The following is a 14,512-nucleotide window of genomic DNA, read 5'->3' as shown; positions in this document are numbered from 1 at the left end:
GTCGGACCCTGCTCGAGTTGTAATTACTGCACGCGCATCGCTATAATTTACACCCAGGGTGAAGAGGACCAACGGGACGCCGCTGGATCCACGGGTGGTGATATCTCTTTCTCTCTCCCCCTTTTCTCTCTCTCTCTTTCTCTCTCTCCTCCCCTTCGCCTTCTCCCCCCACCTTTATTCCCCACTCTGTGGAAAATAAAGTTAAAAGGTTGTACGATATTTGACCGGTTTTAGCGTCTTAATCTCGTCCTTGGGACCGTAACGAAACCCTCCCGATATTGGATCGGGACACCCTCCCTGCCTCTTGCTCTTCCAATGTGCTGTGTTTCACACACTTTTGGCTGGAGTCCACATATTTCCTCACAGAAATCAGTGGGAAAGCAGGTTCTTTGAAATCTGGTATTAGATTTGGCCTGCTGTGTAGTATTGACTGTGAACTGTACTTCTGTGAGAGTTACATTTTTCTGGTTCATTCTCAGGTTTTAAACAGGAAACCAATTAATATGAATAACCTAGTCCTCTCCTATTCCTCCTATGATGTCTTTTCCCTTCCACGACACAGTGTCTTTCTTTTTCTGTCTGATCCACCTTTGCCCACATCCCAGAATTAATGATTTTGCTCCATTGGGTGACTTGGAGCATTTATTCTTTGGGAGAAATCTCCCAGTACAGTGTCACAGCACAATAACTGCAATAAAAAAACACATGTGACATGAAGCCTTTTAACTCTTTCCTTTTAGATAAATACTTCATTTAAATCCAATTAATTGTTATAAATGTCCATCGGCATTATTGCCTAACAAGTTGCCTCAACCTTTGGGTGCAGGGAGATGATCTCACTCCATCATTCACCATACTCAACCCCTGTGACAATGCCAAATCTTCCTCCCTTGTCCCCACTCCTGTGCTGATCTCTAAGGCTAAGGTCACCATACCAATGGCTGTCTCTGAAGCCAGGGCCCTGCTACCAAAAGACAAGGTCATCAATTGGAGAGGAGATGGGTCCATGCCTCTGGGTATCACTCACCTCCACTGGATCCATGAATAATCCATGAAAACTGGATTATTTATTTAAGTGCTGTGTTCATAACCAAAAGACATTTCGTTATCTGTCTCTGGCAGATGGATTTGATATTTGAATTACGGGGCTCTGTGTCCTATTTATGTTGCATTCGTTGACTTTCGGGCAATGTCAGGTCAGTTATGGGCTTGTTACATGACAAAAGCTTTAAGGGTTAAAAAGTCAGTCTTGCTGGTAAGGTTCCCTGATCTCTGCTTTTATTTAAAGGAACTTCATTTCCTACTGCCTATTAACTACATATAAGAGAACCATTACTGGGTTATTGTGCTGTCAGGCTGAAGATAAGGGAGCTGGAAAAAAATGGTGTGAGGTTTTCAACAGCTCACCTTCTGATAGAGCAAAACTCTTTATTTGTAGACTGAGGTTACCTGCAACACTAGGGAAATAGGAGGACTAGAAAGAAAAATGCAACCCAAAGGAATTGTTATCAGGAGGCCAGCCAGCCCATGCAGGCAGTTTTGGAGGTTATATATCTTGAAACAATTTTGTGGTAATCTTCTGGTCCCACTGACGTCAATGTCAAAGCCCACAGCCTTCACTGGAGTTGGAATTGTACCCTGGATTATAATTAATTTTGTTCAGACCACATTCATGATTAAATAACTAAGACAATTAAAATGCCAGTAAAGTTTATCTACAACAGGTGTTCAGCAATTGTCTGCTATCTCCCTTGCTGACACATTATCTGTCTGTGACCATTATTGTCATTACCTGGAAAAGGCTTCTTCAGAAAAATTAAAACAAAATTATCTACAACTGTAATTACTGTTTCAAAGTGTTTGTATATCTAAACAAAAGTATGAATAAAGTTTAGTCTGACTGTTATGTCCAGAAGTGCATGAGCAGGTATATGAATAAAAGCAGTGAAAACTTTCAAAATCCCTAGTCAGCCTCTGTGAACATGTGCCCATTCTTATTTGTGCAGAAGGTTTGAAAATTCTGGCCATGTCAAATGGCAAATATAGTAAGGAATGACAGACACATTCTAGCAGGATGTGTAAATTTTGTGTATTTCTCATTATACTTTGAGTAATTTACCTTGTCAGCTACACGGATGACAATACCAGTATCTCTCTTTGCCTTTGCTGGAGATAGGCTCTCCCAGTTTTTAGACTTGCATAAAATTCATTTAGAAACTTAAGCCCAGAAAGGAACACGACAGCATTTACTATGACCTTCCGTACACAGACTATTAAATCTCACTGAGTTACCAAACTACAACAATAACAACAAATAAATTCAAGTGCATGGGTCATATGCCCTATCCAACTCCCAGTATCTCAGCTGAAAAACATTAACCCTGTCATGCTTGGAGACTCCCTCATGTCCTTTGTGAATATCTTCTGTCATTTAACAGACAACTTTTCTCCCATGTCCTGCTCCCAGCCCACATTGAAGCTTGTCTGTATTCCAGATCAACCCCCCCCCCACCACCACCAAAGAATAAAGCTCAGGTATGTTTTTTTTTTCTATATGTGTGACTTGAGAACCGGAGTATTTTAAAGAGTGAGGCCAGCATCTAGACTCCTCAGTCCTATTGATTTTAATTTGGGATACTTCTGAAAAGAAGGTCTGGTCAATGGAGTTCATAGTACCAGCTGGCCAACCAGACAGTTGGTGTCTTCTTAGTGATGAGCTGAATCATGAGCAAAGTGCATTGCCTTTGCTGGCTATCCTGAAGACTCTTATGACTGAGAACAGTGGGGAATTTGGCACCTGAGTCATATGTATACACCTATATTAAAATGTCTAATCCTAGGAGTCTGTATCTTGAGCTGAGTCACACTCCTGAACTCCCTTAGTGGCTGCCTGGGGTGCAATTCATCTCCTCCTAAAAGAGGCTAGAGGAATCACATTAACATTCAACATTTTCACATCATTCTCAGACTCAGACACACATGGCATGAAAATAATTTTCCAGTGATTTAGATGCACATGTAATGGAGTAAAAAGAGAAATACAGAAAAAGAGATTAACCTAGTAATCACATATTTAGTTGAAACTAGAAATTTAAATAATTTTGTTGCCAGATAAATAGGCAAAAGAGTTCTGTAATTCTTTAGACTCTAACAAAAGCACTTGAAGGGTAGCATCAAATGTCTCTAAAGTCTATAGCAAGTATTATCTTAGTTTAGCACTGAGATGTCTGACTCATTTGGCTGGAACAAACAGCCTTCTCTATCCTCAGACTAAGTATATGATGCAGTAAAACAAAGTATATTTCTGTGGAGCAGACCCAATAGAGATAGGCAGATGATTCATTACTGTTATTCAGCAGAAGACACCACCTTTAATTCTTGCCCATGTAGTAGGTGCTTGGCTAAAGAACCACAGCGGTGTATGAACAGAAGTCCTTCTAATGTACTGCATTAAATTTCAGAAGAGTAGAGGCCCAGGTAAATAGCAGGGAAAGGATTAAACTTAGCCTTGACTTATAAAACAAATGATCCTTGTGAACTTCCTTTTCTAAGATACAAAATACGGGCAATTTAATTTTCTGTAGGTGTGATTTGTCTTTGAAGCATTTGTCATTTATTTAAGCCAACACTAGCATTATGAACATGAAGAATAGTTTGGCAGTATTTTTATTTTATATAAAAATACAGCAAATGATTATCTGGAATGCTTGGAGCAAAAAAGCTATTTTCTCTGTAAAATCATTTTTTGTCCGGATCAGACACAGCCCACTGCTGTAGGACAGCCACTGGAACAGAGGAGATCATTATTCCTGCTGTATACTGATGTATTGAAGTTTCTAGGTTCTTGGATCTTCTGAACAAGCTGTGACAAAAATACGAAATCCTTTAAATCTGGACTGGGAAAACTATGGTGCAAGTTCTTTAACTGACATGTTACTCCCTGTCTGGCATTCTCATATCCCATGCAAAACAGTTCAATGTTGTGACTGAACTGGTATCAGCAGCTTCTCTCTAAAGAACAACTTAGTAAAATCTGAGATCACTTCATAAACTGACCGCTGGGGAAGTGTTATAAACAATCTTCCACAGATTCACCTTCTGGAAATCTACAGGTTGTATATAGACATATATCGGGGAGAAGGGGGGAAACTGTTCAGAAAAAGGGAAGGGAAGGGAATCCCACAAATCTAAACTTCTCAGGGCTTTCAATTTGCTATTTCTGTTTTTTCAGGGCTTATCTTCATCTAAATTTCATTTGGGGGATGGGAGCACATAGCCATACAAAGTAATAACGTTATGCAGGAATTGCAGTGGCAGAAGAATTATGTGACACAGTTGTCTGTTATAACAGGATATTAAACTTGATCAGACAGTTGCTTTCTTTCCTGCGTCTCATGTAAACCCTCATTGTTTCAACTGCCTTATTGACAATTTTATTTGCTTTTCACTTTTCTTACATTTGGAAACATCTGCAAAGAGTCAAGTAGATAATCTGTCAAATTTAGCTTAAGTGACTTAAAAGTGCTATCTATCTGCATGATTTTGGCTCTGAATGGGCACAGGCCCTTTTAATTAAATGGACTTTGATCTTCTGTTTTCAACAGTGGACTTTTCTCCTGCCTGGAAGACCAGGAAAAAAACCAATATACTACTTAAAGTCAACCTCAGTCTTTAAGGACTACTTCTCTGGCACAGGTCTCATGTGGATAATCTGTGACTGGGGGAATTTCAGCCAACACTAGTTTTTCAGCTTGTTTAAATCCAAGTAAATTGCAAACTAACAATTGGTTTTGAACACTGGGACCTACTGGAGAAGATGGCATCTCAGGTATGGTACACTTCAGTTCAATCGAAAGAGCTTGTTTATTACTGGGAACTGTTTTCTGTATTATGAACCACACCACCTTCCAAGTAAACTTCTCAGGTTTAGAAATTATTTTTTTCTTTGAGGGAAAAACAAACAAACAAAAAAATCTACTTAAAATTTGACTGCAAGGAGAAGGTCAACGTTACCTGTCTGTGCAGCCAACCTTCGCTTTCGTCTTCATGTTTCTAAAATAAAACACAACTATTAAATAATATACTTTGCATGTATTACATTTTGCTCATCAGTGCAGAAAGCAGTTTGACTGATTCTGAAAAGTTGTGAACAAGCACAAAAAAAATCTGTTTAAGCACGTGGTTCAGGACTAAAAAGTGACTGCTCTCTTGATCTTCCATCTCTGCTAAATAACCAAGCACTTACTCAGGAAAGCATTTTACTCACACAGACAAAAAATAAATTAAAAAAACCCCCAGCAATACATAGTATTCCCCAAAGAAATACAGCTGTAAGTTGATAAAAAAGACTGCTATGCACAGTGGTGTGACAATTTATCAAGGGACAGCAACATTAGAACACTTTCCTACTGTGACACAACCTATGTCAGTTTAAAAGATGATATATGCCAATACTTAAAAAGGTTATATCAATACACATGCACTTATGTTGGTACAACTATATCTGCAGGAGGCATTAATTAAATAAAATTAAATTGTAGGTTGACGAGCAAGGGCATAATTCCATTAAATTAGAATGTCTCGAAGCTCTCCAAGCTACAAATTGTTGACCTGTGTGTGCTCGTGCATGTATGCAGCTATTTCAGGATAAACTCCATCTCGCACACACACAGAGCACGTAGGGCCACACAGTTCCTGGCTTTCTGTAAGGTGACAAAAAAAGTCCCTTCACCCTTGCACAGGAAATATTGCAAACATTGTTTATATTCTCTGTCTGTTCAAATAAATATGTGTCAGCTGGCATGCTTCCATGTAGGGTAACTGAAAGACTTTCTTACGTGGGTTATGAAAGCTGATGCCAAACGACCATTTTCATCATCTTCCCTACCTTTGTGCAGACTCCAGTGGTAGCGTCGCACAGCGTCAGGATGGACACGTTCTGGGCCCTGTTCAGCCAGTTTACTGCCACTTTGGTGCTAGTCGCCCACTTCACCATGGTTATGTAATAATCCCTGAAAACACAGAAATATATTAAATCTTCAGTGCTGCCAGCCAACACCTCATTAAGAGCACTGATATTCCAATGTTTTGCCACACAGCAGAGCATTTGGAGGCTGCTATGAGCAAACAGTATAGGAAAGATCTCTGGTTATTAGACCTGTATCCTGATATGTCTAAGCTGCCCCACGTATGGATTTCAATGCCTAAAAATGATATATTTAGGGCTGTGTAGCTATTTTATCTGCCACTTCTGAAAGTCATTTTCAAAGAAGAGTCGAACGTTGAGATGAAGAGTCATTCAAGCTATTCAGCCTTTCAGGGACTGAAATGCCTGGAGCTAAAAATTTATGCATAGGTGGAAAAAAATGCAGACAATTTCCATTGTGAGCAGACTAGCTGGCTGACTCAAACCCTTCACCGACAATAGTTGTATTCTTTATGCTTATGAAGAGCTAATGGCCTCTAAATATGCTTACTATGCAGTAAAATATCCATGAGTGTTGCATTAAAAGGAAAAGAGCAAGAAGGATATAGGTTGCAGAGACACAGGGTTTCTGCAGAACAAACGCAGCTGGTTGCCATAAGGAAGTCAGCAGAGATGTGACAGTTTGCACTGGCAAAAATACTGTCCCACACTCCCTGTACCATCCTCTATTTATTGCTGAACATATTCAGATTATAGCAATACCCAGACTACATCGCCATTGAGGGTTCCTCTGCTCTTGGCTGCACAGTCCTGCAATTGGTGATATCTTTCCCTAGAAAACTTAGGAAAAGGACTGTGCAATACTGAGCAATGCAACCAGTTAGCTTGGGGCTGGGCTGGAAAATACCAGATCATGAATAAATACATTTTCGGAGGCAGTCTGCGGTGGTGCTCGCACATGCCCACCTCTGCAGTGATTCAGAGCTTCACCACTTCATCTGCAGGGCAAAACCCTTGCTGAGCTGACAAACCTAGTAATCTTATAATATACTGGTGGGCTATGTGGGCCAAAGCCATCCTTAAATTATAATATGATTTTTCACAGCATACAGTCTATAAAAATTTATTAGTTCATTTGTTTGCTATAAAATATGTATAAGGAATTGTTGCTCTCATTGGAATTAATGTGCTGTGTCACTGGAGAGTACTTTGTGTTCTGGCAAAGACTCCTGTATACACTGAAGAGAAAGGGCAAAAGCAACAAAGACCCGTTTGTCTCACAAAATAACAAGTTGGAAATTGATATTGTAGTTTCAGTAATATTTAGTGCCTGAATTTGGCTAGGGAAAAAGAACAAAAGACCTCAACAATTGCATGCACCACACTGGAAGGAAGAATACTCCTGGCTGAGACAACAGTAGTCTGAAAATTCATTGCCTGAAATAAAATTATTATTTTACCCTTTATCAGCAACAGCATAGTCCCTAGGAGGAAAAAACAACAAAGCAAAATTAAACGGTATAACCATCTCTTATTCCTCCCCAAAATGAACTGAGCAAATTCAGCCTACCCTGAAAATGAATGTGAATTTAGTACATATTGTGGCTCTGAGCATTTTTTCCATAAATCCAATTTAAAGTTTGAAGGACATATATTAAATTTTTTTATCCATCTCACTGTTTGAATACAGGAGCCAAAGTTCTCGCTCAAGAAGTTTTAATTATTATTTTAGGTCAAATATAATCTTTTCTATAACCCTGAAGATGGGCATGGACTCTCAAATTCTCTCTGAAGAATATCCTAGTTGTAAAGCCCATAGATACCCCAGCTATCAGACTAGTGTGCGTAATTGTATTGTTCTCATTCTCCTAGTCTCAGAGTAGTGTGGAGTCTTCAATTTATTTCTTTTTACGGCTCTTCTGCAGGACAACCAAGTTTTACGTTTTCCATTTCGCAGAGGAAAATTAGACGATAAGGCGTGATTCATCGCAGTTAATTTTAAACGTCTGCAACACAGCCAGCCACACTGGTGGAGCAGACTTTCTATACGGTCAATGGAGAGGAGCTGGCATTTCTATAGTGCAATTCATCTGACCTATTGCAGATTTTATATGGAGCTGAATTAAGGAGATTCTATTTTTCCCCAGTGGCAACAGAAGGAGTCTGGCCCCGCAGTTGTCCAACCACTTCAGACTGAGAAGTCCCTTTTGTAGACATCTGCTCCAGAGCAGACTGTATGCTCCCAAAGGACGGAAGGAACTTCTCCGAGCACCTTCAGGAAAGGTGCAGTTATGCTGAGCTTTGCAATGGATTTCACTGTCTCAGTAAAGACTTCAGTGGTTGGGTTTGCAATCATCTGGACGTTGGTTATTGTGCAGCGTCCTTGTTTATCCACTAACTTTACTTGGCTGATTTTTGGACATACGAATCTAAAACATTAATATGTAAAGTATGAAAATAGTAACAAAGACATAAAGATCACAAAGAGCAGACAGTGATTTGTTGCATGGCCAAATGACAGGCAGTCGTCCACCCCGAGGTCCCCAGAGCACAGCAGGCTCCTGTCTCAGATTCCAGACTCAGATTTGTCTGAGTTTCTCCTTTATTTCTTTATTCATGACCTACACGAGGACCATTGACAGTTCCTGCAGTCAGGGGGGATAACATCTTGGTTTAATTTGCCATCTAAGGCACAAATATGATGTGACAAATAATCTGGATCATGGTCCTGTTCCCACTACCTGCTGATGTAGCAGTTGTTAGCTGTGAGAGGTCCAGTGCTTTTCACCAAAATAAAAACATGGCTTTCTGACATTAAATGTTAGAATTAATTTTTATTCTGAAATTTTTCGCTTGCCCTCCTTGACTTTCTTGTTTTCACAGCAAAGTATGACATTGGAGAAAATTTGGCAAAATGGTCAGTATGAAAGATTTGAAAAAAGGAAAATTGATCAAAATGGCATATTCTTACCCCCAGATATGTTTTCCCATCATCATCTTTGCTTCTTCACTGACAAATATTACAATTTTGTGGGAAACCTCAGACTTTTTATTTAAAAAAGAAAAAAAAAGCTGGCATTTTTCTACTTTATTCTCAGCTCTATTAACTGTACTAAAACACTATGCTACAGATTAAAAAAAAATCACAAAGAAAGGCCACTCTTTCCTTGTATCATCTGCACAAACAGATTGAGCACATCAAAATGCTTCTGATAGGACTTCTCTGCTTGACAATCCTTATCATAAGCTTCCCCTGCTTCCCCAAAACTCCCTTCTGTAACTAACTGTACAGTATATCCCTCTTGTCTATTCTAATGAAACATTATCACACTAATCCTCTCATTTCAGAAAATATATGCATAATGAAAAAGCACCCCTATTGCTGTAGCAGGACTTCTTATGCCCTGGGGATGGAAATTGCCATGTTTTTGATGAAATATAGAGAGACTAATTAATTATGATATATTTTGCATCACTTTAAAATATTGATTGCAACCAAATAAATTACAGGCATCCATAACCACATAGCACAAATTGATTAACAGCACTTGGATCCTGCAGCCTCAAGTTTATTATTATAATTAAAACATTCCTAAGTCTCTTCTGCTTACAGAGCATGCAGTCAATACAAAAATGATGTTGTCCAGGAACAGCAGTTCTGATACTGTGATACTGAATTGTTGCCTGCTATATGCAGACTCGAAGGTGGTGTTTTGAAAGGTGGTTGCAGTTATGCACACATTTGGTTTGTTCGCAGGTCAGACTTTTGATGCATAAATGGATTTGAATTGGAGCATTTCTGAGTTGTGCAGCGAAAACATTCTTAGGCTGACATTAACGTCCTTAACAAAGAAACGTACCTTACACGATAAATGATCCTCTTGGTTTAGTATCCTTTCATTAAATGACTATACAACCTGTGCACAACTATCAGGCACTGACCTTATACATTTATCATGCACGAAGAATATCACCCCAGCACCTTCTTCTGCCCTCAAAATGGGCCTACTTCATTAACACTGTGCAGTACCTATATGTTTTTATTGGTGCTGGAATTACAGATCCAGAAGCCTAATTTAACACTCAGGAAAAAAAAAGGTCAGCGTGCATGTTGGTAGGATGCTCCTATATGAACAAGTGATATCCTTGAGAATGATATCGTCGCAGCATTACATCTGACGTGCACAGAAGGTACCGTGCTAACGTGCGGAAGGGGCACTGCCCGTGCGGTAGTCTTGGAACCAGAGTCTGACTCCACTTGGCCTGCTGTAAAGCTATTTCAAGTTTAAATCAAGTTACTGAAGTACAGATTTGGACTCTAATCTCTGAGCTTTGCAGGTAAGTGCATTATGCATTACGTAAAGCGATGTCTTTCCTGGAGGCAGACTGTAACAACGTGATGTTCTTTTCAAGCAGTCACAGACCCATAAATTTAGCGCAGTTTGACCATGCATCGGAGTCCAAGCCAAACTTCTAAGTTCTTGATGAATGCAAACAGGTTTAAGCACTTGCTAAATTAGAAATGGGTATCTAGGTAGTTGGCCAAACTGAAGGCCACCTTCTAAAACACACCTGTCTTAAAAACAGCAAAGAGATTTCTTCTTTTATTTTTAATGCAGATTCTGCAATATATTTGCAGTCTGGTTACAGTCCTAAATCCAAGTCACAAACGAGTGAGCTCATGTTTGCTGTATTATAGGTCTGTCCTATTTTTGCTTCATGGTCTCTCATACAGAAGGCAGACAATATCCCCTTTACAATGCCTGTGATTACATGTGAAATGAATGTGTTGTTACGGATTTGGGGACATTCTGTGGAGTTCTCTAAAAATAACCCTACTCTGAAGTTAATCTGGGTCACAGCAATTTCAAATTAACAATGTTCTAAAGAAATACATGTAAGAAAAACAATTATTTGAAAATTTTTAAGCAGATTTACACAAAGTGAAACTACTTAACAGTGGCAGAGAAAGGACTGTAAAATGATCTAGAATTAAGCCAAGGTCTGATTTAAAGCCTTGGCAGAATCGGCGTTCTGCATCCCCGTGTGAGAAAGCACATACCTCATTCTTTGATCATCTGGGGGAGTCATTTCCAGATCATGCGTAGGTCCATTCAAACCAATCACATGCAAAGAAATAGTTGGATTTTCCATTCCAGCCTGGATTTTGAAAAGAGAATAAATTACCATATCTTACACAAGACAATGTTTTTGATTTATTATGTTCTCCTAGATTCTAAAATGCACTGCCATTGTACCAGGTTAGTATAAATTACACTATACAGAAAAAGACCATTTTGTATGCTACCACTTCTGGGCTAGATTGCTGCAGCTGTTCACAGGGAAACTGCAGACGTAGGGATGTGGCACTGAGGTATGGAAAGGTCAGTATGCAGAACCAAACAGTAATGTTATTTAGGACACCTCTAATCTTGGTAAAAGATGCTACCTTTCATGGTGAGTAACAAATATTTCTATTTTCTGTCTCTTTTGATAAAAGGTTGTCTCTCAGCATCATGGTAGGCATAGTAAAATACTGATTCATTTTCAGTTGTAGGAAAGGGCTTTCCCTATGGAGTCACTATTACCTTCCACCAAACCTACATATAAGTGGACATCTCTCCTGTTAAAATATGTTTTGATTTGGAACAATATGTGAGGTCTGAGGTGATCGCCACATAGAGCAAGATATCCAGAAGAAGTGGCTCTACAGCACAGTACACTTCTGCACTATCTTACAGTAGAAAATTACAGCAGTCACAATAACAACAACAGTATATCAGCACTGGATGCTGTGTACCTACTGCATGACTGTTTACAGGTATCTGCAATCAAGGAAAGATTGGCTCTTAAGTCTTTTGTCTTTAACTGTTTTCTCTTTGTAATGCTCAGGCACAACATACCTCCAAAACCATCATATCTCCTCTGATGTTATGCTATCCTGATTATTCAAGGGAAGCCAAAATACTAAATTTTCCTTCTTGCTTCTTTTCATATAAAAGGCTTGTAATATCACAAATGTAATAATGTTTGCTTGCAAATTCTCAGACACGGTCAAAACCTCTCTAGCATGGAAACACAATTGCTTTTGTGCAGGTACAAAGGGAGAATGTTTAAATCTTATTTTCATTATATTTAGAATGACTAATAGCAGAATAAGAAAACTGTAATTTTACAAATGCAGCTGAGGAGTAATGAAGACCACATTCACAGGGGAACAGCTGATCTTTCCTTAGATCCATTTATTTTCTTTGCTGTATTGTACAGTCTACTGTCTGAGTCTACTGGAAATAAATAAATAAATAAAATCATTATTGGAAAAACAGGATTGTTTGTTTTATTTTCCCTTACCTTTGGATAATGATAGGTTTTAACAGTAGGGTAAAGGCTGCCAGTGTATACTGGGATCTCCATAGTAGGGACTCTAGAGGCATTAATTGTTGCATATGCTAACCTGGTGCCATCAGGAGACCACCAATGAGCAATGTGAGTCTTCAAGATCTCCTCTAATTAAAAAAAAGAAGAGAGCAGAAAAAAAAGACTATTAGATGTAAATTACCAGTTAGCAATAAATGAAACGGTGTAGATATGAAAATCCCAGTCTAATCACAGCACGAGGAGGATGCCACAGGAATATCAATTAAAAATACTCATTAACTTATGCCATATACACAAATGAGCACAATTGATAACAATTACTCTGAATATATAGGTTATTAAGCATAATTACCCTGCTCAAGAAACATCAAATTACTTATATTAGTATACATGTTAATGACAGTCTAAAATGCCCTGCTGCTCTTACTATTTGTCCTGTACATAGATATATGAACATATATACATGCATGTATTGGGAGAGTTTGAGTTCCTACCTGACTGATGATAACATAAATGAGGCTACTTCTGGGCTGTTACACGCTACTGGAATACTGCAATGACTGAGATTTAATTCTCCTCCATAAAGAGTTTCACAAAGTCATACTAGACACATATCGATGGATTCAAAAAACGTTTTACATATACATATATATATATATATGTGTATAAAACATTTGAAAAACATTAGATACAAGCACTCCTGAAAGGCTACAGTTTGAGTCTTCCTAATCTCCATTGCTGTTCTGCAAAAAAAAATACTGATATGCTGGAACTTCTTAACACTTAACAAGATATCAGGCTTTAGCATTCGTGGCCTGGTTACTATCTTGAATTTTATCCCTATTTCATTTTTTAAATCAGTTTTGCTAAGCAATATTCCATAAATAGCCAGAGTAAGTGATTAATCCTTTTTACCATTGCATTTTGGGATTCCAGACTTCTGGGGGTGATTGGAAGAATGTAGTTGTTACTGACAAGGTACTCAGAAAGACACCAATGCAAACATTTTGGAGTTCAACTATGTAATGGGAAAACAAGATTGTAATCATAAGAAATTACTTTGAAGAATGGCAGAACCCAATTCTCATTAAAGATAAATCCAAAGTACTTCTACTTTCTAATACTTTCTCCAAACATTTAATAAGCTCCATTGCAAAGATGACTTCAACTTATAGATAGACAAAAATGCTGTAAAAAAATCATGCTTTGTCCAAAATGTCTCCAATTACTGACATTTGGAAGACACTAACTTGGCTTTTTAAACCTCCTATTTTGCAAAAGGCAATAATATAATCCATTTTCATAAGAGGCTTAATATCACATGAGTCATTCCTATTTAAACCCCAGCAGAAGGGCTTGCACATGCTGCACAGATTGATGTGCAGGAAGACAGGTTCCATTCCTTTAATTTGAGACTAAGAATTAAAGAGGCTGCAAAATATTTTTGAGCTTTCACCCCTGAAGTCCAGCTAAATAGGTCCTATCAGCTCCGACCTCTGGCTGCTATCACTTGTTACTGGAAAAACGAATGAGGATTTTTGGAATTTGGGGCATGCAGTGTTTGGACCCACCATGTTTGTACACCACTCTCCGTGGTCCAACCAGAATGTCACTCTGGTCTGAAGCAAAGAAACTCACCAAAGAGCTTTTTTAAAAAGAGCTAGCATGAGTGATCCTTGGAGAACTTGTAGGCCAAACACATGCCATTGCTACTCCAGACTTGCATATTGCTCGAGATAGATAATACTCAAGGCAACAGTAGAAAAGGTGCAAAGGGAAATCACTCTCATTAATTATGCTTTCTACAAGGTTAGTTATCAATACTTAATGGTGACTTCAAAGTGAGGGTTGGGAAAGATGACTAGGAAGTTGAAACTATTATGTGGGAAAGCACATCTCTGGCAAAACTGTTTTGCTGCCGTGTCCCACCTGTTGTTTGTACATTTAAAAGATGCTGTTCTAGACTTTTATACTGGTAGCTCATTAAAAAGATAATTAAGATTATAAAAGAAAAGGGGTAGAAAGGGAAGGAGGCTGAATCCTTGACATTTTAACATTAATTAGGAATGACTTTATTCAGCAAATATTTTCTCCAGGATCTCAGACTTAATGAAAGAGTACAGCAGAAGGTTGCATGACAAGAAGGTTTTGTGCAAGTTTTGTGGGCCTTTGTTAATGAAATTTAATTGCATGAACCTTTGCCTTGAA

General features: G+C 38.5%; 1 protein-coding gene across 4 annotated transcripts in view; it reads right to left on the bottom strand.

The window, feature by feature from the left end:
• Positions 1 to 14,512, bottom strand: part of DPP6 (dipeptidyl peptidase like 6) — a 582,220-nt gene that overhangs the window by 49,797 nt on the left and 517,911 nt on the right. For all 4 annotated transcript variants that reach the window (XM_064505741.1, XM_064505742.1, XM_026097080.2 and 1 more), the window contains exons 9-12: positions 12,278 to 12,432; positions 10,989 to 11,086; positions 5,888 to 6,011; positions 5,014 to 5,052 (exon numbers count right to left, since the gene is read on the bottom strand). In XM_064505741.1, the coding sequence (XP_064361811.1) occupies positions 5,014 to 5,052; positions 5,888 to 6,011; positions 10,989 to 11,086; positions 12,278 to 12,432 (416 nt within the window). The remainder of the gene's footprint in view (positions 1 to 5,013; positions 5,053 to 5,887; positions 6,012 to 10,988; positions 11,087 to 12,277; positions 12,433 to 14,512) is intronic.

This window comes from Dromaius novaehollandiae, chromosome 2 (genome assembly GCF_036370855.1).
Source record: "Dromaius novaehollandiae isolate bDroNov1 chromosome 2, bDroNov1.hap1, whole genome shotgun sequence".
In the NCBI taxonomy this organism is placed as follows: Eukaryota; Metazoa; Chordata; class Aves; order Casuariiformes; family Dromaiidae; genus Dromaius; species Dromaius novaehollandiae.
Note: the sequence above shows the minus strand (reverse complement) of the source record. Positions and strands in the feature narration are given on the sequence as shown.